Genomic DNA, 27,716 nt, shown 5'->3' on the forward strand with positions numbered 1-27,716 from the left:
CTGACGCAAAGTAATTGTTCAACATGTCCGCCATTTCCCCATTGTCAATGACAATATCCCCACTTTCAGTTTTTAAGGGGCCAACACTGCTCCTGACCACCCTCTTTTTCCTAATGTAACTATAAAAGTTCTTCATATTGGTTTTGATATCCCTTGCAAATTTCTTTTCATACTTTCTTTTTGTAACTCTTACTATCTGTTTTGTGACCCCTTGTTGATCCTTATATCTTTCCCATTTTCCAGGATCTGTTTCATTTTTTGCCTTTTCGTATGCCCTTTCCTTATGTCTTATACTGTCCCTTACCTCTTTAGTTGTCCATGGCTGTTTTTTTTTGGCAAGTAGAGTTCTTGTCTCTCAGGGGTATAAACTGATTCTGTATCACGTTAAATGTTTCTTTAAACATTTCCCACTGATCATCAGTCGTTTTACCCATTATGACACGCAGCTCCTGTTCATCATGTTGCCGAGCGGCCGCGCGTCCTTGTGGGAACTGCCTGTCTTTTACCAGGATCTGATCAAGGTCTGGAATATGGTTGCCTCCTGCTGGTGCTTTCCCCCGTCGGGAGTGGCGGCCATCCTGCAGGAGCCGCTGCTCAGGAATCCACTCCTCCGCGGTGTTGGCTTCAGCGGCACACAGCTGACGGAGGTGAGGGCCCTGGCTGGTAAGGTAACCAGAGTCATGGACGTCCTGGATGGCGGAGGGGCGGGCTGGATGACGCCGGGGACACTGGCCGCACGGATGTCCTTGCGCCATGTCTGGTATGCGACCGTCGCCGTCCGGGCATTGAAAGTGGCACTCGGCCCTGACTCCACTCGGTGAGTGGAGGAGGCTCAAGCGTGTGGAGCCATCCCGTCCGATCTGACCCCCGTTTGGAAGGAATTCCTCTTCGACGCCAGGCCCCGAAACCTCACTCGGGGGCTAAGCCTCACAACTTGAGCCGTCTCTCAGAAATACCCTCCCTGCCATTTCAATCTGCGCAGAGGGGTTTCCTGTATGGGCTGCTCCTGCACACTTTCCACTTCCTCGCCCTCGTCTCTTGCTCGGACACACCCTGGTGTATCATCTTGCTGTCTGGCAGAGGCGGGGATCCCCAGTGGAGGGCTCACTACGCGGGGGTCCTCCCGTGTGCCATTGGGGATCTGGGGTGGAGAGTGTTGCACGGAGCAGTCCCAATGAATAGGCGTTTAAGGCATTTCACAGACTCCCAGGCCACCTGCAATTTCTGCAACCTGGATGAGTCTGTGTTTCATTTATTCACAGGGTGTGGGAGGCTGCAGCCCCTGTTCCACTATTTAAAGGGGCTACTCCTCAAGTTCTGGCTGCACTTCAGTCCCACACTCCTGATCTTTGGCCACCCGGTGAGGAGGGGGGCGGGCAAGTCAGGGGGAACGTCCTCGTGGGCCTGCTCCTGGGCCTGTCCAAGGTGGCTATCCACAGGTCCAGGTTAGACATGTCCCGTGGGGGCGGTCGCTCCGAATGTCTGCTTCTCTTCCGTGGCATTCTCCACGCCCAGTGGCCCTGAAGAGGGAGCACGCGGTGTCTGCCGGTACGCTTGAGGCTTTCTGCGACCGGTGGGCACCGCAGGGACTGGAGTGCATCCTGGATCCTCGCAATAAAATTGTTATTTGACACTTATTTTGGTTTTATTGATTTGCTGCACATAAAACACACCCTAACCTCCCCCTTCTTATAAAAGGGGGGCCTAAAACACACACAAAAAGAAAAAGCAAAAAAAAACACCAGCACCGGGAACAAACCTCTCAGAAAAAAAAGAGGAAAAAAAATTATTTCTGTGTGAAGTGCTTTCAGAAGTTTCAACATGATAAGATGATATGGTAGTCTTTCTTTCTACCATATTGCTTCAATATTTTCTTTTATTGCATCCAAGCTTTCTATAGCAGTTATATAATTTCTTATTACTTGTCACTTGTCTGCCTTGATTAGTAGGTTTGTCTTGTTGAAGACAATTTAGGAGCTGACCTCAAAACAGATGTCAGAAATTTAACTTAAGTTATTTATAGATTTACTTACGATCCCAGTATACTGTAGTCATTGTAATCCATTACTATTGGTATTTGTGTTGTAGCTTCAACAACAAGAGGATCTGGTAAGTTATTTACAGGATGAGCTTAATCAGGAAAGGAACCAATATCAGGAGCAACAAAGGCAGCTCGTTAAATTGAACTACCATACATCTGAAATGGAGGCAGAAGTGGATAACCTCAAAATCAAACAAAAAAGTGAAGTGCAGATGGTAAATGAATTTTCTATTATTATAAGTAGTTCCATAGTGACATTGCTCACAGGTGGTCCTTGACAGAGACATGGGAATGGGACAGTTGGGTTGAGAAAGGAGCATGGAGTCAAAGAGCACAGAAGACAAGAGTAGTGAGAGTTTGAGTTGCACACAAAGCCTGAGTTGAAGCAGCAGTGGATTTCCTGCTTTCTGAGAGCAGCAAAATCTAGAGCCTGAGGTGGGCACAGGTGTTCCTGTGGCTGAGGGCAGCCGCAGAGACGTAGATTGGATTGAGGTTCAGACAAATGCTGGTGAGTGCAGCAGGGTTAGTTCTGTAAATACGTACATTTGTTTCTACTAGTAGTATATTATACATTAAGCTCCTGCACAATTAGTTACATTGTTTTATTGTCAGTTATCTCAGATATATAGTTCAAAAGGAAATGGTCACTTTCCTCCTCCTCCTCAGTATTCCTCCAAGAATGCAAACTACCTACCTTGTAGAATCTTCAACTTTAGTGATTTGATTGGCTAGCCAGCAAGCATTAGTTCCTGGCAAAGTGCTAAATTGCTAAAAAATCTAATTTAAATGTTAAAGCTCCTACTCCCCTTATAACCGTTCAGATATCTGTTTTTAGGGCTTATTAGGGAGCATTTTCCTACTGAGTTACACTAGTTTTCCAGTGTAAATTGTGCTGAACCCGTCTCGACGAGTTTCTGTTTACCTACCTCTCTGTAGAGACCTTTCACTTGATGTCAGAAGCGCCCGCCCAAAAATGGGTGGGATAACCAAATAAAGTAGCAATGACAGAGTGATATCATGGGCAGAAATTTTAACTGTGAAAAACGGGTGGGTTGGGAACGGGGTGGTGGGGGGGCATGGAAAATTGCAACAATTTCAGATCCGCCTCCAACCCGCCCATTTCCGGTTTTCACCGGGGCGGGACGACCGGTGGGCAACCAACTTCCCCCAGGAGGTGGGTTGGTCACTAATACCCTTCAAGGAGGCTGCGGGCATTCATTTTGAAAGGTTTTGCGATTGCAACTCCTGGGGGCCGGAATTCCCGAGCCTTCTCCTTCATGCCACGTGAGAAGAGGCGAGAACGCCTGAAACTGCAGTTAAGTGCCTTTCTGGCACAGCTTGTGGGCCTGGAGGACCAGGAGTGCTTCCCCCAGGCCCCCAACAAGTCTACCTGCAGCGACCCCTCAACAATCGCAGACGCCCCCAAAGGATCGCGGACCCCTCCCCAACGATCTCTGATCCTGCCCCCAACTATCATGGACCCCCCCCCAACGATCACGGACCACCGCGAGGACCCCCAATCCCGACTCCCCCCTCGGTGACTGGCCCCCGATCCCTCCCCCCATGACTGACTCCTCAAATGACTGACCTTCCCCCCTCCCTCCCGCTGACTGACTCCCCCCTGTGACCCCCATGTCCATCGCTGCCCCCATGCCCCCCATTCCTCCCCCCATCCATACAATCTAAGCCATTGGCTCTTCTTGATCGTTATTCTTTTTTTGATTTTTTTTTTGTGTGTGTGTGTGTGTGTGAGAAGTTTTGTACTGATGAAGGCGAAATGTTGGTTTTGGGAATGGGACATTTTCCTATCAGGCATCCAGTGTTGGATTGAGCTCTTTTAGGTTAAGCATACCATGATTAGATGCAGAGTAAAGCTCCCACTTCTCTTCTTTAACAGTATGTGTCAGCCTTGGCTATAGAAGGGCAATGTCTACTGTACCAGTGTTTGCATTTCCCATGCCAAATTAGAGCACTAAACAAGCGATCTTAGACAGCACACAGAACTCTGGTGTGGAAAATATTAAAATGTCACGCTGGTGCAGTTCAGTGCTGTGGATCTATGCCTACTAGGAATTCTCTATTGGACCTATGGAGCCAGCAGTTTATTTGAATTGTAACTTCCATCTTACCTGTAAATCTTACACAAATAATAAAAAAAAACAACAATTCTATGTGAGCGTAACGGGTTGCCAAATATGTTAGATCTCAAAATATTCTCAGTAAAATAAGTAAAATGCATTGGTGCTTTCACAGCTTAAGGATCAAGAGAATCATATATCCACAATGGGAGAAGAGATGAAACATCTGCAAAATAAACATCTTGGTGTCTGTGAGGAGTTAATGAAAGAGAAGTCTCAAGTCAAAAATCTTCAGCTAAAGATGACCACAGCTGAAAAAAAGACAAAGAGCCATGCTGAAGAGGTAAGCTGTAGTTTTATATTATAGTTAAGTGAAGAGAAAAATGTATTGGTAAAGTTATAGTACCAAGCACTCATGCAATCATCAGTAACCCTAATCATTTCATTTGGAGCAGATGCAGCTTTTCAAAAAATTCTGAAATACATTTTTCCACAACAGCAGTTCATCAGATGGTTTGATAACTTTTATGAAAAAGGATTCAAATGATACAAAATAAAACTTCTTCCTCATTGATTCAAATTCCACCAAAAACTAGAATTCACTGTCAACCCATAGAGGGGAACAAATTCACCTAGAACACTGTACCTTTAAGAAATGTTCACCCTGAGCAGTCAGCTGCTATTTATGAAACATTCTTGGATGTGTCAAAAGTTTTTCTCCCCCCCCCTCTTGTCATCAGCAGCAGATACTCTTCATTGTTTCTTACACTAGAAAAAGGTCCAATTGCCATTTATCAGTTCTCAGTTTATTATAGTACAATTGGATCATCCCCTGCACATTTTTGATTTGTAGGAAGGATTTGAAAATACTTATTGAGGTTTATGCATGTAGCTTTTAGTCTGCAAAATTCTAAAACATTTGTACCACTGCCATTTTGACTTGCAGCCTACCTCAATCAACCACCTGTTTCTGGCTGGCCTGCCAGCCTGTTCCAACTCTGTAGTTAAAATTGCTGTTATGTGCCACAGATTCTTCCCAACATAAGGTCCCATGACACATCATCATTTTGCTGTTGCATGACTTTTCAACAGAAGGCCTAGACACAGCTGTCTTATTTACTGGAAGATAATTGATGCAACCAGAAAATTGAAGCTTGAATCAAGTTGGTGAAAAACGATATAGGGTTACAGCTCAGCAAAGAAGCAGTATTCCACACAAAGGTTAGATGGAGAGTGGAAAGTGTTGGCATGATGATTTCCTGAAGGATACATCAGTTGAGCTATGTTCAACAACAATTTATATGGCCAAAGAGAAGGCACTGCTGAGCCTGCATAATCTCTACAAACATCAGTCAGAAATCAGCCGAACTGGGTTTAGCCGTATATTTGCAGAGCTTCAATTACCAAACCCCATCTGGAAAATTCATGTCAGGCAGTTGTAGCATCTAGCCAAGATAGGTTTGATCAGGTACCCCAAATTTGGGATGGTTCCTGTTCAGAAAACCATCTACTGAGTCACTAGTTGTTTTCAAGGTGAAGACACAATATGGCAGGTGCCTATTTCAGTAACGCTCCAGTCTCTGTTGAGAAGGAATCCAAACAGCTGGACATATGAAGTAGCTGGGAACCTTGCATGTTTTTTTTTATCATTATATAAGTTTCAGCAATTAGCAATATTCAGCTCTGGGCTAATGAAGACAAGACTGACCAGGCAGTGAAACTAGTGGAGCAGTTGGCAGTGAATGTCCTAGGTATGGAGGGGATTTGTCATCCAGGGTATTGTTTTATGCCACTTCATGTTGTTGAGAATTGAAGGGTTTCCACATTACTTATAAAAGGGGTTAACGGAGTTACACTTTTCAGGGACCAGTCTTTTTGGCATCAAGTCGAAGCAACCCTGGGAAGCTTTAAGAAACAGCCACAAAATCAAATGACTATTTTGTGGATATCCCAGAAGGGGCTAGTGAATCAAAACCAGCAACAGACCAGCCCATTCTGAGCCAAGCAGCAGTGATTCTTTCAAATATGGAATGACATTGCCTCAGGGATTAAGCATGCCAACAGGGTGATTAGTAGGGCCTCAGAAAGAAAAAAAACAAAACCCTGCTTCCTCCACCACCACCAAACCATGTCCCAGTCCAGAAAGAACTCTAGTGGGGTAAGAGATTGCATATCACTATTTTACAACTGGCTGCAATGCATGACTGGCATTGACTAGTCATTTCCAAGCTTTGTGGGCCACTTAGGTGCATACCATGACAACTCAGGGGGCATGTTTAGGGGGCAATTTTAACCTAACCCATCCATCAGGAAACTGATGAAATCGGATGTTTTTACACCTTGCCCGATTTTACTTTCCATTGAAGTTGGAGGGTTTCCCACCTGGTGAGCTAAGTTAAAATTACTCTCATAAAGTTTGATTTCATGTTCCTATTAATTTGTATATATTTCATGTTGCTGATACTGAAGACTTTGGTATTCTGATTTAGGTTTTATTCCCAATATGGTAACATCGGTACATTTGTAGGCCTCCAGGTCCAAAAAAGTCAAACATGACAACCCAGTAAATAAGAAATAAGCACAGATAGGACTGAGCTGCCTCAGTTTTGAGGGCCAAATTGCCAGATTGGATACCCTTGGCATAGACTGAAAGAGGGCCGTGGTTGGCACCTCAGGGACCTCCATTTCTAAAATTGAGGATATTATTTTTGCAAGACAGTCCAAGGATGGGCTGACAAAGAATCCTTATGAACACAGAGGTACAAAGACTGTTGGTCACTGGGACCATAGAAGAGGTCCCACCTATCAAGCTAAAAGAAAGCAGAGTGTTCTTCAAGGATGTGTATTTCAACAGAGTGCCACAAAAAGTACCTTGGGTTCAGTACTAGCAGAATGCATTGTGGTGCATGATTATGCCATTTGTTTCCAAGTATCTGTAAGGTCTTGCAGCATTGCTAAACTAGCAAGAGCTACAGTTTTTTTTCTGGGTATGGACAACAGGTTGGTGAGGCCATCTAGCACAGATGTGACAAAACAGGCAGCATGGCACATCTTGGTGCTGCTGGAATATTTATGATCAATTATGAAATATCCTAACTACACCTGACATACGATTTGCCTTTCATACAAACCTGTTTTTAAATAGAGCAGGTTATTGTTTCTGTCAGACAGGTTCAACATGATCCAGCTAAATATCTGTATGATTTGGTCAAGATTGAAAGACAGGCTGGTGGTGTAAATCATTTTTATAGTGCGATGCACACATTGTTATCTAGCCTTAGCAACTGAACCTTTTTTTAAAAAAAAATTCTCGCAATGTGGGCAACGCTAGTGGGACTGCGTTTCTTGCCCATCCCTCATTGGCCTGAAAAGATGGTGGTGGGCCTTACTCTCTGACATTGGCCACTCTGCACATTCTGTGATGCTCAAAGAAACAGTCAATATGAGAAGCAACATACTAGTCAGCTAGTGATACAGCTCCCTCTGTCATCACCAGTGTTAATGATTGAAGTCTCCCTCAAAGGGTAAGGTGTCCACCTGGAAGGAGCTTGGGCACTGGAAACAGTCAAAGGATGAATATGCAGAAATTCTATAACAATGTGGCCTGCTATATCAACAAGCAGGTCAGAAATTACCTCTTAACCCCTGCTACAGTGCACACAGACAAGGTGCAGATGAACTTCAGTGGATCTGTCAGCACAGTGTCTTGTGGTAATGCAGAAAAAGATTGTGGTTGCATTCTACAGTGGCAGGATATACTGTTGTTTGTATGCAGAAGTTGTGTGAATAAGGAAAATTCTTAGATTATCCACTTTATGGGTGGTCTTACTTATTCTCCATGAATAAAGCTCTCTCCCAAGCTCTCCTTTTGAGCTGTTATTGTGAGGCGATTTTTTTTTGCTCCCTGTTATGTTACTTGAGGTCAGAATCTTGCCTCCTCCAGGAAGAGAACTAAGAGCATTCCCCAGAACAAGGCCTTATATTCGGCAAAGTGGACAATCAACAGAGCTTCCAGATCATTTATTTCTTAAAGGGGCAGTGTTTCCCTGTGAACTCTCTCAGATGATGGTAATTCTTACTGGTATGAAAGGTTAGAACTTCTTTCAAAGAATGAGGAAGACTGCACCTACAATAGGTAATCTAGTATTAGCTTTGCCATAACAAATGGGCCAAGGAGCACATCACTTTCACTAACTGTTTCCTTGTTTACTTTTAATGTATGTAAATTAAGTTATCCTATCCTCGTGGGAGTGCTATATAGCCTAAAGGCTTATGTTTTAAGTGCTGTATTTGCATTTGAAAATCATTATTTTTAGTGAGGCCTGAAAGAGTTTGATGGCATGGTGTCACTATCTGTCTGTGTGTCATAGTGTCTGTAATTGATACTGTAATTTCTCATGCATGCAGATGAAATTCTTTGATATTTTAGCTGAGTGTAATAGTACAATTTTAATTTTAGAAATGTTGTTTTTTAGGAGTGGATTGATTTTAAACTCTTTTATCTCATTTGAATTATCTTAGAATCTATTATGATGCCATTAATATAAATTGAAACGCATTCAAAGATGAACTGTTGTAATATTATAATTAGTCATTTCATTTTGCTAAGCTAATGAGATTTAATTAGCACCACAAATAGCCTACAGTATATGACATCAGTCTGGCAACTGTAAATTACATTTTATTGGCAATGCTGGTTCCATTTTAAACTGACATTGGGCTAATTTGTTATAATATCAGTGTTCAGTTTGCTGAGTGCCAAATGTTGAATTCTATTTAATAAAGATGATGCTGCTGGGCAATATCTAAAAAATAGAATTAATAAGAAAGAACTTACGTTTCTATAGCATCTCTCGTGCAGAAAAACGTCTCAGAACATCGGCCTTCCCAATAGCTCAGTAAGTTAATTAAATCAGTAGGCAAACCATAAGCACAGAAAGATCCCAGGTTCAGTCCCAGACTAAACAGTGGGCTGATCTCAACTAGCATAGCAAAAAGGGCTCTACCAATTATATTATTACAAATGGCCTCAGCATCTCTGGGAGGTGAAAATCGACATAAGTTCCGTTCCTGATTGCTATCAAGTGACCCTGCTAGAAGAGACCGTGCGGTGAGGTCAGGATTAGACTTGGCTATGACGCCCTCCTAGTGGTTGAATAGCCTGCCGATACGTACTATCAAGGTTCATGTCTGAATAGTGGCAGCTTTAGATACCGAACAGGCTGGCCCCTGTGGATTTATACCACGATGAAGGAGAAAATTGGCAAAGAAAAATTAAGTGAGAGAATGAAAAAAAATAAAACAAGCGTGGAGTAAATAGCCAGTTCTTAATTGAAAATGTTAAGTTCTATGGACAAATTAGTTATCCTCCTTCACGATGAGGATATTGGGATAGTTTTTTGTCTTCTCGGGGTGAGTGGTAATCTGGCAGAAGGGATCAATGGAATAAAAATCAGGTGAGTTCGATAACAGGCATGCGATCTGCTCTACCACATTACCAACCTTGCGCTGAAAAGGAAAATTTGCCCCATTTCCTTTTAATATTTACAAAAAATAACTTCAATTACCATATTCTCAATTTCTGTCAATCCTGGTTTGATCCAAGGTCATCCTTACCCATTATTTATAAGTTTTCCTCCAAGCATAATACTGATGGAGTTCAATTTTTCCTGGGTAAATTTAGCATTGTTAATAGGAATTTTGCTTTTTCTTGCAGTATTTTTATTTTTTTACTAGTTTTTCCTCCCCCTTCTTAAAGGCATTGCCTTCTCACTGGAGTTGAGTTCAATGAGCATTGGTTGCCCAACTGGTCATTATTCAGCTGGGAGCCTTGACAAGCTATTTGACAGCAGTGGAATGGTCACATCCTATCCTCCCCTGACATCTGCACAATTATGAACTAGCAGCAGGGGTTATCAGAATCATAATTATCAGAAGCAGAAAACCTGACCAATTGTCTTCTCTCAGTCCATGGTGCTGAGGCCAATTATAATGTGCTTACTGCTGCTTCTGGCTGACATCAGCTAACTTAACACAGGATCAAATCCTTGCTTGTATGGGTGATTATCTGATATACATTGTGTGAAGTCTGCACAATAAAGAAAGTGTGTTATTTGGCTAATGCAACTCTGGCACTAACATTTTTTTCTTAACTGTTTACCTATAAAAAATGACTGTATACTTTGCTGGAGCCCCAGCTCCATTCTGCAACTATATCTGTATTGTTCTCAGGGGATTATTATTTTTTTGATGAATGTGGAGATAAAGCCAATTTTAAATCGAGGTACATCGAGTCTACAGCTCAGTAACAGGCCATTCAGCCCAACTGGTCTATGCCGACATTTATGCTCCACACGAGCCTCCTCCCTCCCTACTTCATCGAACCTATCAGTGATTTTTGCAGTGGGTCTATTTGCACCAGTAACAACATCAACCAAAAAGTCAGAAGTTGTGTGGCGACTCAGTAGTACTAATGACCTGAGTACTAATAGTTTCAGTTCCCTCCTGTTAGTGGCCTGAAATGGGGTAGGGAGAATCCAAACCCCTGCTAAGACTGAGATTCATCTGCAGAAAATCAAGTTAGCACCCACAGAAAGGCCACCATCAAGGTTTGTTCACAAATTAATTTAATCAGGATTCAACTGGACCTTTTACCTGGAGTCACTTTGCTAATGAAGCTTTGAGACAGTAAAAGAGAAAAGGAAACTTTACTGATAAGAAAAAGAGCAAGTGTGTCAGAACAGTTTAATAAAAAATGCTTTTCTAAAAATGTCTGCAGTTGACTATTTAGAAAAAAGTTCTTTATGTTCAATCAACAAAGCATCTATGTTTAGCAACTACGGCCAATCTAACTCTCGATGAAGTGATAATTTAAGGTTCGTCTATCATATCCAACAGGAAATATTCAATCTACTCCAGGACCCACTTTACCTGATTTACATCACTTCCATTCATAGAAATATCTCTGGTTGGGTATGTGGTTAATAAATTGTGGTTATATTAGGGTAGAAATCGCTCGGAGCAGCGAACCAACACTCCTCACCGCTCCACAGATTTATACCAACCCATAAACCTACTTTTCTTCAGGCACTTTCTTGAATAGGAAGCGGAGAAGAGCCCAGCGTCAGTTCAAGTGCAGCTAGGACCCTGGGAGAAGCGAGAGGGTCGATCTCTCCCCTCCACCAATCAGATTGCAGCATTTTTGACATGCTGCGTTCACTGGCCCCGATATTAGGAGGGAGGCGGGTTGGCAGCGGGGGGTCGACTGGGCACACGTGTGATGCACCCAGTGAAATTGATGTGCTCTGCACGCGATCGCGGCCTAATTGAAGGTACTTACGCGTGCTTCCGGGTTTCCCATTGCAGACCTGCGCAGCGGGCGCACTGCGCACCCGCATCACAGGCTGTCAGCAGGAGGAGCCCTATTTCAAGGGGCAGTCCTCCAATGCTCCTCCTGCAGCAAAGAACCAAATTGGCAGCATGGAGCAGCCCAGAGGCAAGGCTGCTCAAAGGTTCTCAGACTCCTCACTCCAGGTGCTGCTCGATGGGGTCAGGAGGAGGAGGGAAACGTTTTTCCCAGTGGACGGGAGGAACTGGCCTGCCTCTGCCGGCAAGAAGGCCTGGTTCGAGGTGGCAGAGGAGGTCACCAGCAGCAGTAACATCTCCTGAACCTGAGTCCAGTGCAGGAAGCGCTTTAATGACCTAACCAGGTTATCCAAAGTGAGTATACTTACGCATTCTCCCACACTCCGTCTTCCACATCACCTCCACCACCACACAACTTCTTCTGCACTGCCACCACAACGCTCTCGCATCACTCCTCACATCCACTCAACCATCATCCTCACCTTGCCTGCACTTACTCACCGCCCCAGTTCCCATTCGAACACTACCACGCAGCCCAATCCTCATACAATCTAATGGCTATATCTCACACGCACCCTCCCATGCATCTCCCTCACGGTCACCCCCACCCACAACAATGCATGCAGCGGGTCACTATGCAACAATCACTCAATCACGCCTCTCTGTGTTTTGCCTTGGTAGGAGAAGAGATCCCCACCATCACATAAGCCAGTCTTCAGCCAATTCGATTCACTCCATGTGATATCAAGAAATGGCTGAGTGCAAAGGCTATGGGCCCCGACAACATCCCGGCTGTAGTGCTGTAGACTTGTGCTCCAGAACTAGCCACGCCTCTAGCCAAACTGTTCCAGTACAGCTACAACACTGGCATCTACCCGACAATGTGGAAAATTGCCCAAGTATGCCATGTCCACAAAAAGCAGGACAAATCCAATCCGGCCAATTACCGCCCCATCAGTCTACTCTCAATCATCAGCAAAGTGATGGAAGATGTCGTCGACAGTGCTATCAAGTGGCACTTACTCACCAATAACCTGCTCACCGATGCTCAGTTTGGGTTACACCAGGACCACTCGGCTCCAGACCTCATTACAGCCTTGGTCCAAACATGGACAAAAGAGCTGATTTCCAGAGGTGAGGTGAGAGTGACTGCCCTTGACATCAAGGCAGCATTTGACTGAGTGTGGCACCAAGGAGCCCTAGTAAAATTGAAGTCAATGGGAATCAGGGGGAAAACTCTCCAGTGGCTGGAGTCATACCTAGCACAAAGGAAGATGGTAGTGGTTGTTGGAGGCCAATCATCTCAGCCCCAGGACATTGCTGCAGGAGTTCCTCAGGGCAATGTCCTAGGCCCAGCCATCTTCAGCTGCTTCATCAATGACCTTCCCTCCATCATAAGGTCAGAAACGGGGATGCTCGTTGATGATTGCAGCGTTCAGTTCCATTCTCAACCCCTCAGATAATGAAGTGGTCCGTGCCCTCATGCAGCAAGACCTGGACAACATCCAGGCTTGGGCTGATATGTGGCAAGTAACATTCGCACCAGACAAGTGCCAGGCAATGACCATCTCCAACAAGAGAAAGTCTAACCACCTCCCCTTGACAGTCATAAGTATCACCATCGCCGAATCCCCCACCATCAACATCCTGGGGGTCACCATTGACCAGAAACTTAACTGGACCAGCCACATAAAGACTGTGGCTACAAGAGCAGGTCAGAGGCTGGGTATTCTGTGGCGAGTGACTCACCTCCTGACTCCCCAAATCCTTTCCACCACCTACAAGGCACAAGTCAGGAGTGTGATGGAATACTCTCCACTTGACTGGATGAATGAAGCTCCGACAACACTCAAGAAGCTCGACACCATCCAGAACAAAGCAGCCCGCTTGACTGGCACCGCATCCACCACCCTAAATATTCACTCCCTTCACCACCGGCTCACTGTGGCTGCAGTGTGTACCATCTGCAGGATGCACTGCAGCAACTCGCCAAGACTTCTTCAACAGCACCTCCCAAACCCATAATCTCTATCACCTAGAAGGACAAGAGCAGCAGGCACATGGGAACAACACCACCTGCATGTTCCCCTCCTGACTTGGAAATATATCGCCGTTCCTTCATCGTCACTGGGTCAAAATGCTGAAACTCCCTTCCTAACAGCACTGTGGGAGAACCTTCACCACACGGACTGCAGCGGTTCAAGACGGCGGCTCACCACCACCTTCTCGAGGGCAATTAGGGATGGGCAATAAATGCCGGCCTCGCCAGCGACGCCCACATCCCATGAACGAATAAAAAAAAATGCCAGAATGCCTGGGAGAGGGCAAGGACCGGAGGGGGCCCGCCACACCAGGTGGTCCTCAACGACACAGAGCAGCAGGCACTGGAATTAAGCCGTACGCTGGAGTGCTGGTCCATGGCGGACGCCGAGACTGGGAGCGCACAAGCGGCTGGTGACAGAAATCTAACACTCAGCACTCATGATGGCGAATGATCTTAACATCGCTTGGCATCTGCAGCACCTCAACATGCTTAATATTGCTTTCTGTTGTCTTGTAGTGCCATCTGTGACCGCCGTGACTGCGGAGGGTGATTCCTCAGGGGACCTGCCGGCCTCTCCCGGGCACATCTGAGCCAGCCATCCACCAGCGCAGATACACACACCTCGTTGTCTCCCTGTCCTCAGTTAGTTGGGGTTGCACATGGTGAGTCACCACGCACATGTGAGCACGAGCAGACCCTGGTGGCAGGGGCAGCCGTGGAGAGTCTGCATCGGTGGGAGCATTCTTCTCCAGGCTCTGCTCAGCTGGACCCAGATGCTGAACCCTGGGGGCCAGCCATGAAAAGGAGAGTCATTGAGTGGCAGCTGCACATTGCCGAGGTACTGGAACAGTTGCCACGCGCACTCTCCACAATCGCGCAGAGGATGGAGGAGTCCAACTCCTGCATGAGTGGGATACTGTCGCAGGGACATGAAGGCATCTCTGAGATAGTGTCGCGGGTAAGTGCGGGAATGTCTGCAATGGAGGGAAGGCTAGCCTCCATCGAGCTTCAAGGACGTTTCAACAATGAGTCCATTCAGGCCCTGACAACTCAGGATTCAAGGTGAGCAACATTCTGCCGCCTTAAACAGGCTGACAGATACGTTGCAACTGGCCTTCCAAGGCTTCACACAAGTCCTCCAAACTGTCGTCCAGCAGGGTGGAAGGAGTGATGTGGGCCTGGCCTAGGAGAGGGATGATGGTGAAAGGGGACATGGAAGTGGGGACACCACTCAAAGCGCTCCCACGTCTCACCCGTTGCCCCGCTCTCAACCAGTGCCCGCAATGCTGCCTCCTCTCCAGGTGGTCGAGTCTGCCCCTGCACAGGTGCAGGTGGAGCAGTCTTTGGACGGGCCCTCACGGGCACCGAAACCCAGAGGGCGTCCGCGCAAAGCATCTCATCGGTCAGGGCATGGACAAGAGCAACCTGGCACTACCTCTGCTGAAGCCACAGGAGTAGCACCACGTAGGGGTTCCCGTAACCGTAAGGCTAAGGTTTTGTGAGCACAAAGCAGATGCACAAGGGTGTATGATGGAATGTCATGTTTTTCATTTAGATTTATTTCTTTTGCCACTCACATTAAATGTTGTTATCACCATTACTGCCACGTCTTTGCAAATCTTGTCTGTCTTGTGCAATAATTCCCTTTCCTGAGGATCACCATGAAGTCCCACACCTGATGCCACCCGTTGTGTCACTGCAGAGTGGGTGCAGGTGTATTTGCAGGGCTCTTTCATGCAGACGACTGAGAGACGCCGGCGATGTCCCCGGTGGCACCCAGGAAGGATCAGGAGGAGAAGAAGTTGAGGGCAGTGGTGACTTTGACAGCGACAGGTAAAAAGACGGTGCTCGGGCCAGCCGGGAGCAGCTCAGCATCGAGGAGGCTGCAGATGTCCATGACTACATGTCGAGTGACTCTGAGCCTCCGTGTGCACCGCTCCTCAGAGAGGTCCAGGAAGCTGAGCCTCGGTCTGTAGACCCTGTGATGAGGGTAGTGCCTTCTGTGACGCATCTCTCCCTGCGGTTGCCCTCCCTCCTGCTGTGCAGGTGGATGTGTCACAGCACTGTGTTGTGGAGCTCCACATGTCTGAGGTGAACGTCATGGCCGGCCAGGCTGGTGATGCTGCTCGTCCTCCGATGAGGTCATGACTGCAGCTATGGCGGCCCCATCCAGAAGATGTACATCTGAGGGGGTCTGCAAGGTAGGTAAATATGTCTGCACACCGGGGTTGAGGTTCCAAGTTGGTGAATTTTGTTGTTAGGAGGAGGGTGGTGGAGGCCAAACTTTGTCCAAAGTGACAGAGTGGCCTCCTGCAATGAGTGAGGGTCTCCCTCCCACCTGTCAAATGGACCTTTGCAGCTCCCACTGGCTGGTGGCTGCAACACATCTGTTTCAACTGGGAGTGTTTCCCCCAGCACGGGAAACACGCTCTGTTGAAATGAAAATCCCACCCCTCCTAAAATATCATGTCAATCAGGTCTGCAAACGACCTGAACAATCAAATTAATTGGTTTAAGTGGGATCCCGCCGGCTTTAATTGCAGGTGGGAGTCCCGCATGCGGGGGCTGCGCGCGCATCTAAGCGCGTCATTGGGGAACCCAGAAGTGGGCGGGTTGGAGCCAGGCTCCGGACCCGCTCCGGGATTCCCCGATTTTAGCAACCCCCCGCCATGAACGCACCAGCTCGGCCATCCTAAAATTGACCCCACTGTCTCTGCAGGCTTGGAGCTTTAAACCAGGAAGTGAAAGGTACAACATTAAAATCAATGTAAAAACAGTTATAGACAGCAAAAAAGAGATGGTAAGAAATAATTGAATTAAATAAAAGAGACAGAAGGGAAAAGTAAAAAAAAAAAAATTTTCTTATTTAAAAAAAATTCATGACCAAAAACTATTAAAATAAGGAATAATGAGACTCCACATTTTTAACAGTTAATTTTTAGTTGTTTGGCATTCATAAAGACTGTTAAAACTTAGCTTAGACCTGTATTTTTAAGTGTTCCTGTTGGGTGGCATAATTAGATACTTTCCAGCTGGGCAGATAAGCAAGTTTGTACTTTTTCAATGATTTCCCTGATTGCAGCGGTAATATCCCTTTAATTCGAAGCTGTCAAATCGCCGGCGAATCACTAGGAGCAAGTTCCAAATTTCCGCGTTTCACTGCACACGTGCGAATGTCGGAACTAGCTCCTTGATTTTGCCACTAACAACGGTGAGCACTGCGGAGCGCTCCATTTCTTTGGGAGCGATTTCTGCCCCGTTGTCACACAGTTGATTAAAAAAAATTCTTGTTTATAAATGGAAGGGTGAGTTACAGATAAGTATTTAGTTTACTGATTAGTGTTTTTGATGGTTAGTGTTAAGTTAGTGGTAAGTGTTTAGTTTATTGGTCAGTGTTTTTATTGATATGTGTTTTTAGTTGTTAGTGTTTTTTTTAGTGGTTGGAGTTTTAGTGTTTTAGTGTTGGCGAAACAGTTAAATTTAGTTTGCACTCTATAATATTAATTATAACTGGTTATCATTGATTGAGAAATAATTATCTTAAAAAGGGTAAATAACTAAAGAAATAATAAATAGGAGTTAAAGAGATACCAAGATAAAACATATAAATAACAAAAGCCATATATATAATATAAGTAGACTCTAAATAGAAAGGAGGGTCAGCTGAAACCCGTTTCCTGCAATTCCTGCACCATGTGGGAACTCCAGGATACTTCAGGTGGGTGACCATGTGTGCAGGAAATGCCTCCAGTTGCTCGAGCTCAAGATCAGAGTTTCTGAGCTTGAGGAGCAGCAGGAATCACTGCAGGGCATATGGGAGGCTGAGAATTTCCTGGATCGTACGTTCCAGGAGGTGGTCACTGCACAGTCACAGAGAGGACAGTAAGTGGGTGGCCATCCGACAGGGTAGGAAGAGGCAGACAGTGCAGGAATCCTCCGGGAGTGTGTCGCTCACTAACCAATGAGGGTGACGACACCTCAAAGGAGTGCAGTCCAGAGCATGGCACTGTGGGGCAAAGGACTGCACAGGGGGGCACAGCGAAATGTAGGAATACAGTAGTTATAGGGGATTCAATAGTCAAGGCAACAGCCGACGTGAGTCCTGCACGGTGTGTGCCAGGGTAAAGGACATCACAGAGAGGGTGCAGAACATTTTGAGGGGGGAAGGGGAACAGCCAGAAGTTGTGGTCCATGTGGGAACCAATGACATAGGAACAAAAAGGGTCGAGGTCCTGGAGTCAGAGTTTCAGGAGCTAGGGAGAAAGTTAAAAAGCAGGACCTCAAAGGTAGTAATCTCTGGATTACTCCCAGTGCCATGCACTAGTGAGTATAGGACTTGTGCATGGTACTGGGAGTAAGTGCTCCTAGGCTTAGGATAAGACAGGTTAATGCATGGCTGGAGAAATGGTGCAGGATAGAGGGCTTCAGATGCCTTGGAAATTGGGACCAGTTCTGGGGCAAGAGGGTTCTGTTCAAGATGGACGGGTTGCACCTCAACAGAGCTGGGACCAATGTCCTCGCGGGGAGGTTCGCTAGCACTGTGGGGGAGGGTTTAACTTAATTTGGCAGGGGGATGGGCACCAGGATGAAACTATAGAGAGGAGAAACAAGAGGCCTGGGAGAGAAAAATAGCACTAGAGTAAAAAATAGTTCAGAAATAGGAGGGATCAAACAGGCAGTCGAAGATGAGTTTGGAGTGCATGCGCATGTAGCGTGGTAAATAAGGATGGTGAGTTGCAGGCATAAGTCGCCACGTGGGACTATGATTATCGTGGCAATAACAGAGACCTGGCTCAAAGAAGGGAAGGATTAGGTACTTAATATTCTTGGCTACAAGGTATTCAGGAAGGATAGGGAAGGAAAGAAAGGAGGTGGGATGACAGTGTTGATCAAAGAAACTATTATAGCACTGGAAAGGGATGATTTAGTTGAGGGGTCAAAAACAGAATCTATTTGGTTAGAATTAAGGAATAATAGACGAGCTATTACAGAAAGGCCACCAAATAGTGGGAAGGAGATAGAGGAGCAAATTTGCAAACAAAGTACAGAAAGGTAGTAATAATTAGGGACTTCAATTATCCCAATATGGACTAGGATAGAAACAGTGTTAAGGGCAAAGAGTGAGAGGAATTCCTGAAATGTGTACAAGAGAACTTTCTTGATCGGTATGTTTCCAGCTCAACAAGGAAGGAAGCAGTGCTGGGTCGAGTCCTGGGGAATGAAGTGGGGCAAGTGGAGCATGTTTCAGTGGGGGAGCATTTGGGAATCAGTGATCATAATATCATTAGGTTTACAATAATTATGGAAAAGGACAAGGAACAATCAAGCGTAAAAATACTTAATTGGAGGAGGGCCAATTTCAGTGATTTGAAAAGGGATCTTGCCCAGGTGGATTGAACTCAATAATTGGTAGGCAAAACACTAATTGAACAATGGGAGGCCTTCATGGAGGAGATGGTTCGGGTACAGAGTAGACACATTCCCACGATGGGGAAAGGAAGGGCATCCAAAGCTAGAGCTCCCTGGATGTCTTCAGATATAGAGATTAAAATGAAACAGGAAAAGGAGGCTTATGACAAATGTAAGGTTCATAATACAGTAGAGAACCAGGCTGAATACAGAAAGTACAGAGGAGATCTAAAAAAGAGAATAAGAGGGGCAAAGAGGTAGTATGAAAGTAAATTAGTGGCTAACATAAAAGGAACCCAAAAGTCTTTGATAAACATTAAATTGTAAAAAAAAAATTCAAAGAAAGAGAGGGGCCAAGTAGGAACAAAAAAGGAGATCATCTTGTGGAGGCAGAGGGTATTGCTAAGGTACTAAATGAATACTTCGCATAGGTCTTCACTAGAGAAGGAGATGCTGCCAATGTAGCAGTAAAGGATGAGGTAGTAGAGATATGGATAGGTTAAAAATAGATAAAGAGGAGGTATTTAAAAGGTTGTCAGTACTCAAAATAGATGGGATGCATCCTAGGTTACTGAGGAAAGTAAGGATGGAAATTGGGGGGGCTCTGGCCACAATCTTCCAATCCTCCTTAGATATGGGGACGGTGCCAGAGTACTGGAGGATTGCGAATGTTACACCACTGTTCAAAAAAGGGGAGCGGGATAAACCCAGCAATTACAGGCCAGTCAGCCTCATGTCGGTGTTGGAGAAACTTTTAGAGACAATAATCTGGGTCAAAATTAATTGACACTTGGAAAAGTATGGGCTAATAAATGAAAGTCAGCACGGATTCATTAATGGAAAATCATGTTTGACTAACTTGATTGAGTTCTTTGATGAAGTAACAGAGAGAGTTGATGAGGGTTGTGCGGTTGATGTATATGGACTTCCAAAAGACATTTGATAAAGTACCACATAATAGGCTTGTTAGCAAAATTAAAGTCCATGGGATTAAAGGGACAGTGGCAGCATGGATAGAAAATTGGCTAAGGGACAAAAACCAGAGAGTAGTGATGAACGGTTGTTTTTCAGACTGGAGGGAAGTATACAGTGGTGTTCCCCAGGGGTCGGTACGAGGATCACTGCTCTTTTTGATATATATTAATGACCTGGACTTGGATATGCAGGGTATAATTTCAAAGTTTGCAGATGACACAAAACTCGGAAATGTAGAAAACAGTGTGGAGGATAGGAACAGACTGGTGAGATGGGCAGACACGTGTCAGATGAAATTTAATGCATAGAAGTGTGAAATTATACATTTTGGTAGGAAGAACGAGGAGTGGTAATATAAACTAAATGGTACAATTTTAAAGGGAGTTTAGGAACAGAGAGATCTGGGAGTGTACGTATACAAATCTTTGAAAGTGGCAGGACAAGTTGAGAAGGCTGTTTAAAAAGCATATGGAATTCTTGGCTTTGTTAATAGAGACATAGAGTACAAAAGTAAGGAAGTTATACTAAACCTTTATAAAACACTGTGTTCAATTCTGGGCACCACCCTTTAGGAAAGGTGTCAAGGCCTCGGAGAGGGTGCAGAAGAGATTTACTAGAATGGTACCAGGAATGAGGGATTTTAGTTATGTGGAGAGACTCAAGAAGCTGGGGTTGTTCTCCTTAGAGCAGAGAAGGTTAAGAGGGGACTTGATAGAGATGTTCAAAATCATGAATGGTTTTGATAGAGTAAATAAGGAGAAACTGTTTCCAGTGGCAGAACAACTCGCTGCATAAAAAAATGTTTCCTCATGTCACCTCTGGTTCTTTTGCCAATCACCTTAAATCTGTACCCAGAAGGGTCGATAACCAGAGGATACAGATTTAAGGTGATCGGCAAAAGAACCAGAGGTGACATGAGGAAACATTTTTTATGCAGCGAGTTGTTCTGATCTGGAATGCACTGCCTGAAAGGGTGTTGGAAACAAATTCAGTAGTAAATTTGAAAATGGAATTGGATAAATATTTGAAGGGAAAACATTTACAGCACTATGGGGAAAGAGCAGGGGAATGGGACTAATTGGATAGCTCTTTCAGAGAGCCGGCACAGGCATGATGGACCGAATGGCATCCTTCTCTGCTGTACCATACTAAAGTTTGAGCAATATGAAGAAACTTTAGGAAGATTGCAGACTGGCCTGGATGAATGGAAGGAAAATATAAGCAACGTAGTAAAGAACTGTCCATGTGTCAACAGAACATCTATGACAGGGGATCAACTCTGGTTCAATGAGGAGTGTAGAAGAGCATGCCAGGAGCAGCACCAGGCATACCTAAAAATGAGGTGCCAACCTGGTGAAGCTACAACTCAGGACTACATGCATGCTAAACAGCGGAAGCAAGATGCTATAGACAGAGCTAAGCGATTCCACAACCAACGGATCAGATCAAAGCTCTGCAGTCCTGCCACATCCAGTCGTGAATGGTGGTGGACAATTAAACAACTAACAGGAGGAGGAGGCTCTGTAAACATCCCCATCCTCAATGATGGCGGAGTCCAGCACATGAGTGCAAAAGACAAGACTCAAGCATTTGCAACCATCTTCAGCCAGAAGTGCCGAGTGGATGATCCATCTCAGCCTCCTCCCGATATCTCCACCATCACAGCAGCCAGTCTTCAGCCAATTCGATTCACTCCATGTGATATCAAGAAACAGCTGAGTGCACTGGATACAGCAAAGGCTATGGGCCGCAACAACATCCCAGCTGTAGTACTGAAGACTTGTGCTCCAGAACTAGCTGCGCCTCTAGCCAAGCTGTTCCAGTACAGCTACAACACTGGCATCTATCCAACAATGTGGAAAATTGCCCAGGTATGTCCTGTCCACAAAAAGCAGGACAAATCCAATCCAGCCAATTACCGCCCCATCAGTCTATTCTCAATCATCAGCAAAGTAATGGAAGGTGTCGTCGACAGTGCTATCAAGCGGCACTTACTCACCAATAACCTGCTCACCGATGCTCAGTTTGGGTTCCGCCAGGACCACTCGCTCCAGACCACATTACAGCCTTGGTCCAAACATGGACAAAAGAGCTGAATTCCAGAGGTGAGGTGAGAGTGACTGCCCTTGACATCAAAGCACCGTTTGACCGAGTGTGGCACCAAGGAACCCTCGTAAAATTGAAGTCAATGGGAATCAGGGGGAAAACTCTCCAGTGGCTCGAGTCATACCTAGCACAAAGGAAGATGGTAGTGGTTGTTGGAGGCCAATCATCTCAGCCCCAGGACATTGCTGCAGGAGTTCCTCAGGGCAGTGTCCTCGGCCCAACCATGTTCAGTTGCTTCATCAATGACCTTCCCACCACCATAAGGTCAGAAATGGGCATGTTCGCTGATGATTGCACAGTGTTCAGTTCCATTCTCAGCCCCTCAAATAATGAAGCAGTCCAAGCCCGCATGCAGCAAGACCTGGACAACATCCAGGCTTGGGCTGATAAGTGGCAAGTAATATTCGTGCCAGACAAGTGCCAGGCAATGACCATCTCCAACAAGAGAGAGTCTAACCACCTCCCCTTGACATTCAACGGCATTACCATTGTCGAATCCCTCACCATCAACATCCTGGGGGTCACCATTGACCAGAAACTAAACTGGACCAGCCATATAAATACTGTGGCTACAAGAGCAGGTCAGAGGCTGGGTATTCTGCGGCAAGTGATTCACCTCCTGACTCCCCAAAGCCTTTCCACCATCTACAAGGCACAGTCAGGAGTATGATGGAATACGCTCCACTTGCCTGGATGAGTGCAGCTCCAACAACACTCGAGAAGCTCGACACCATCCAGGACAAAGCAGCCCGCTTGATTGGCACCCCATCCACCACCCTAAACATTCACTCCCTTCACCACCGGCGCACTGTGGCTGCAGTGTGTACCATCCACAGGATGCACTGCAGCAACACGCCAAGGCTTCTTTGACAGCACTTCCCAAACCCGCGACCTCTACCACCTAGAAGGACATGAGCAGCAGGCACATGGGAACAACACCACCTGCATGTTCCCCTCCAAGTCACACACCATCCCGACTTGGAAATATATCGCCGTTCCTTCATCGTCGCTGGATCAAAATCCTGGAACTCCCTTCCTAACAGCACTGTGGGAGAACCTTCACCACATGGACTGCTGCGGTTCAAGAAGGCGGCTCACCACCACCTTCTCAAGGGCAATTAGGGATGGGCAATAAATGCCGGCTTCGCCAGCGACGCCCATATCCCATGAACGAATAAAAAAAAAACATGAAGTTGGAAATTACCACCTTACAAGCGAGTCACAGACGGACTGTGGAACAGGTACTACTACAACAGCACTAAAAGTTTTAACTAACTCTATGATCAACTGTAGAAAGAATATTTGAGAGGCTAAAAAATGTACATGGAAGCAGGCTATTTAATTAGGCACCATAGGCGGAACGTTCAACCTTGGCTGGGGTGATAAAATGGGGTGTAACTGCAGCCGATCCACTTCCAACCATTTTACACCCTCATCGAAGTTGAACGTTCAGCCCAGTGGGGTAGATTTTACCCCATGTGCAGACTTCAAGCAGCCAGCCGGCAGTGCGCGCCCGCCTACTGCCCCATAGTACTGGCGGGAGGCCCAGTCCATTATGAGGGCCGAGACTCATTAGCAAATGAGCACCGCAGGGCAGCTGGACAGCCTTCGGACCAGAAAAAGGTAGGTCTGTGGTCGGGCCTGATCTTGGGAGGGGCAGTAGCTCTGCCTGGTTTTTACCTGTGGTCTCCTCTTCTGCTGGATCGCCAGCTGATACTGGGCAGAGCGTGTACAGCTCATGATCCGCCTAGTACTGTCCTAAAATGACAAATGTATGTGTGTCATAGGACCTCGATTTGCATATTATAAGGGCCTACACGCCTGACTCAGGCAGGTAGCTTCAGCCGCTCAGCAATAGGCCTAGGAGAAAATTGTGGTGGCCGCAATGATGGCAGGAACAGAGCTGGACATCTTTCCCACCAATTTTGAGATACTCCCTCTCGTTTCCGCCGGGCGTGAGGCTTCAAAATCTCTACCAGTGAATGTAGAAGTAGCGAGCAAAGAGGTAATTTTATGAGTCTGTGCTGCGGGCAGGGACCCTCCCCAGCTGACACCATGGGCATGATAATAGCATGGCGGCGGGAACTCAGCAGGTGGATAAATAGTCATGTGGGAATCCCGGAAATAATTTTAGCACGTCGGATTTAGCGATCGCAACTCAATTGAAGGCACTTAATTTTACTTCCGGGTTCCGTGTGTCCAAACTGCGCAGCGGGCGTACTGCGCACCTGTATGATGTGATGTGAACTGGAGTATTTAAAGGGGCCAATGCAAAAATGGATTTTGAAGAAGAACAGAGGAACAAGGAAAATGGAGGAACGCAGAGCAAAGGCAGCATCCAGGTTCAGCGATGGTTCCCTTGAGATGCTACTCTCTGGTGTGAGAAACAGGAGGGAGGTGCTGTACCCAGCTGACAGGGGGAAGAGACCTTCTGCCACCAAGAAGGCGTGGCTGGAGATGGCAAAAGAGCTAAGCATCAGAAGCATGATGCCCTGGTCTTGGGTTCAGTGCAAGAAGCGGTTTAATGACGTAACCAGATCAGGAAAAGTGAGTACATTTGCTGATTCACCCACATCCTATGAAAAGAACCCCCCCCCCCCCCCCCCGCCCCGACTTACTCTGTCTTGGCCAGCCTGCTTCCATCACATCACTCCTCACACCCACTTAAGTTTCAGCATCAACTAACCTTCACTTTCTATGCACTTCCTCACCTCCCCATTTGTGCACCTCTACTGTCACGTACCCCAATCCTGATGCAATGTGATGTATCTGTCTGATAGTCACCCTCTGATGCATTTGTTTCATTGTCAGCCTCACTCTAAGCAATGCATCCATCAGGTGACTACGTGACCTTCAGTCACTTACATGTCTGTTCTTTCCCCCCTTGTAGGAGAAGAGAGTGTAGATTGCAAGGGAGAGGAGTAGGACTGGAGGCAGACCACCACAAACAGTCCAGTTGACAGATGCAGAGGAGGAGGCGTTGGATATCAGTCAGACCGTTGCATGCCTGGCCATCGGAGATGGAGAGACTGGCAGCCTGCAGATGGCTGGTGACAGAACTTTAACATACTTCACACACATGATGAATTGATTTTAATAACCTCAGTACGGTTATTAGAAAGATTGTCACTTTTCCAATGAATAATTAATATTGGTTTATGTTGTCTTCCAGAGCATTCATGGATTCAACAACATTCAGCTGCAATGGAAGAAGGCGATTCCTCAAAGGATCGCGTTCCTTCTGAGGGAGCACCATCACATGACATGCAGCCATGCACCAGTGTAGATACTGGCACTTCGGTGGGTCCTGTCAGGCAGATAGTTGGGTTGTCACCTGGTGCTTTGCCACTCACAAGTGAGCACAAGCAGACACTGGTGGCAGGGGCAGCTGTAGGGAGTCCGCCTCGGGGGGCGCACTCCTCTCCAAACTCTGCTCAGCTGGACACAGAAGCTGAACCACAGGGGCCATCGTTGACATTGAGAATGATCAAGGTACAGCTCCACTTTTAAGAAGTAATGGAAAAGGTGTCAAGCGCACTCTCCACAATAGCAGAGAGGATGGAAGAGTCCAACTCCATCGCTGGTGGATTGCTGGCGCAGGTAAGTGCGGGAATGTCTGCGATGGAGAAAATGATATCCTCCATTGAGCTTCAAGAATGGCTCTCTAATGATTCCATGCAAGCCATGATAACGGCCTTGCAGACTCTGGATGCTAAATTTCTGCCACCTTAAACTGACAGACACATACTTTACCTGTGGCCTTGGAACACAGCACATCTGCTCACCAGCCTGCTGGCCAGCATAATAGTGGGAGTGATGTTGCGCTGGCCCGGGAGAGGGATGATGGCGAAAGGGGACATGGAAGTGGGGACTCCACTCAAAGCACTCCCATGTCTCACCCATTGCCCCCCCCCTCAACCAGTACCTGAAATGCTGCCTCCTCTCCCGATGGCCGAATCTGCCCCTGCACAGGTGCAGGTGGAGCAGTCTTTGGCGGGACCCTCACGGGCTCCAAAACCCAGAGGTCGTAGACAGAGAGCATCTCAGCAGTCAGGGCAGGGATCTGAGCAACCGGCCACTACCTCCGCTGAAGCCACAGGAGATGCACCACATAGAAGCGCTAGGAGGTGAAAGGCTACGGTATTGTAATTCACCAAGGGTATGCACAAGGGTGTTTGACAAAATATCATATTAATTTATATTTTTTTTGTTTATGTCATATTAAATGTAATAATTCTCACCCCCATTGCCACATCTTGTCCCTTTTGTGAATTCACCCTTTCATGTGCTTCATCATGAATGCCACGACATTATGCCACCCATTGGGCACGTGTGCAATGGGTGCATGTGTGATTGAAAGACTGATTTGTGCAAATGGTGGGGGGGTTGCTGCTGGTGGTGCTGGTGATTGAAATACTCAGGCTGCCTGGAACAAAGTCTTCAATTTGCAGATCTTATTATGAGAACCTGTTAGAGATGAGGGAATCCCTGGCATCATGGATGGCTATCTGCTCTGGTGATGGGTTCCCCCTCCTCATTTTCCTCCTCCTCGTTCTCCTCCTCCTTATTCTCATCCTCTTCTTCAATGTTGCTGGCAGATGAGGATGTTTCATGAGCACATTCAACCTCCTCCACCTGTAACCCTCTTTGCTGAGCGATGTTGTGCAGAACACAACACACAACGATGATTCTGCACACCCTCGCTGGTGAGTACTGAAGGGCTCCCCCAGATCTATCCAGGCACCTGAAGCGCATCTTCAGCATTCCTATGGCTTGTTCAATGACAGACCTGGTGGTGATGTGGCTCTGGTTGTACCGCTGCTGTGCCTCGTTGGTGGGGTTTCTCACAGATGTCACGAGCCAAGTCTGCAGAGGGTATCCCTTGTCTCCAAGGAGCCAGCTCTTAAGTCTGTCTTGTGCGTGGAACATAAGAAACAGTAGCAGGAGTAGGCTATGCGGCTCCTCAGGCCTGCCCCACCATTCAGTAAGATCATGGCTGATCTTCTACCTCAACTCCACTTTCCCACCCTATGGACTGGATTTGCGCAAAATGAAGAAATCACGCCAGCTGCCAGGGAATCTTGAACGCACCTGCAGAAACCTCCTCCGCTGGTCTCAAACCAACCGTGCATTGATGTTGTGATATCCCTTTCGGTTTATGAAGAGTCCTGGCTCATGTAGAGGTCCTCGGATTGCTAAGTATGTGCAGTCAATTGAGCCTGCACCTGTGGGAAGCCAGCCAGAGAGTTAAAACCCACTGCCTTCTCTGTCTGGCTGATGTTGTCATGGGGGAAGTTGACGTCAGGTGCCCTGGCAAACAAGCCATCTGTCACCTGTCGTGTACATTTTTGTGCAAACGGCAGAGATCCTGGTGATGTCACTGGTGGCACCCTGGAAGGATCTGGAGGCGAAGAAATTGAAGCTAGCAATGACTTTAACTGCGACGGGCAATGCGTGGCCGCCAGGAGCAGCTCTTCATGAAGGAGGCTACAGATGTCTGTGACCACCTGCTGACTCAATCTCAGCCTGAGTAGGCACTGTTTCTCAGAGAGGTCCAGGAAGCTCATCCTCTGCCTGTCGACCCTCTCATGTGGATAGTGCCTCCTGTGACCTCGGCCCCTCCGTTGGTCCCCTCTCTGCTCTTCTCCAGGTCCTTGTTATGCAACTCTGTCTTTTGCACATGCAGATCCCAGAACTG

At 46.4% G+C, this 27,716-nt stretch overlaps 1 protein-coding gene across 1 annotated transcript in view; it reads left to right on the top strand.

Annotated features, from left to right (window-relative positions):
• The window catches only part of LOC137308418 (early endosome antigen 1-like), a 498,139-nt gene that overhangs the window by 358,343 nt on the left and 112,080 nt on the right, over nt 1–27,716 (top strand). Inside the window, exons 25-26 of the mRNA XM_067977151.1 lie at nt 2,089–2,256; nt 4,295–4,462. Coding sequence (XP_067833252.1) covers nt 2,089–2,256; nt 4,295–4,462 — 336 coding nt within the window. The remainder of the gene's footprint in view (nt 1–2,088; nt 2,257–4,294; nt 4,463–27,716) is intronic.

Source organism: Heptranchias perlo, chromosome 3, assembly GCF_035084215.1.
Source record: "Heptranchias perlo isolate sHepPer1 chromosome 3, sHepPer1.hap1, whole genome shotgun sequence".
Classification (NCBI taxonomy): domain Eukaryota; kingdom Metazoa; phylum Chordata; class Chondrichthyes; order Hexanchiformes; family Hexanchidae; genus Heptranchias; species Heptranchias perlo.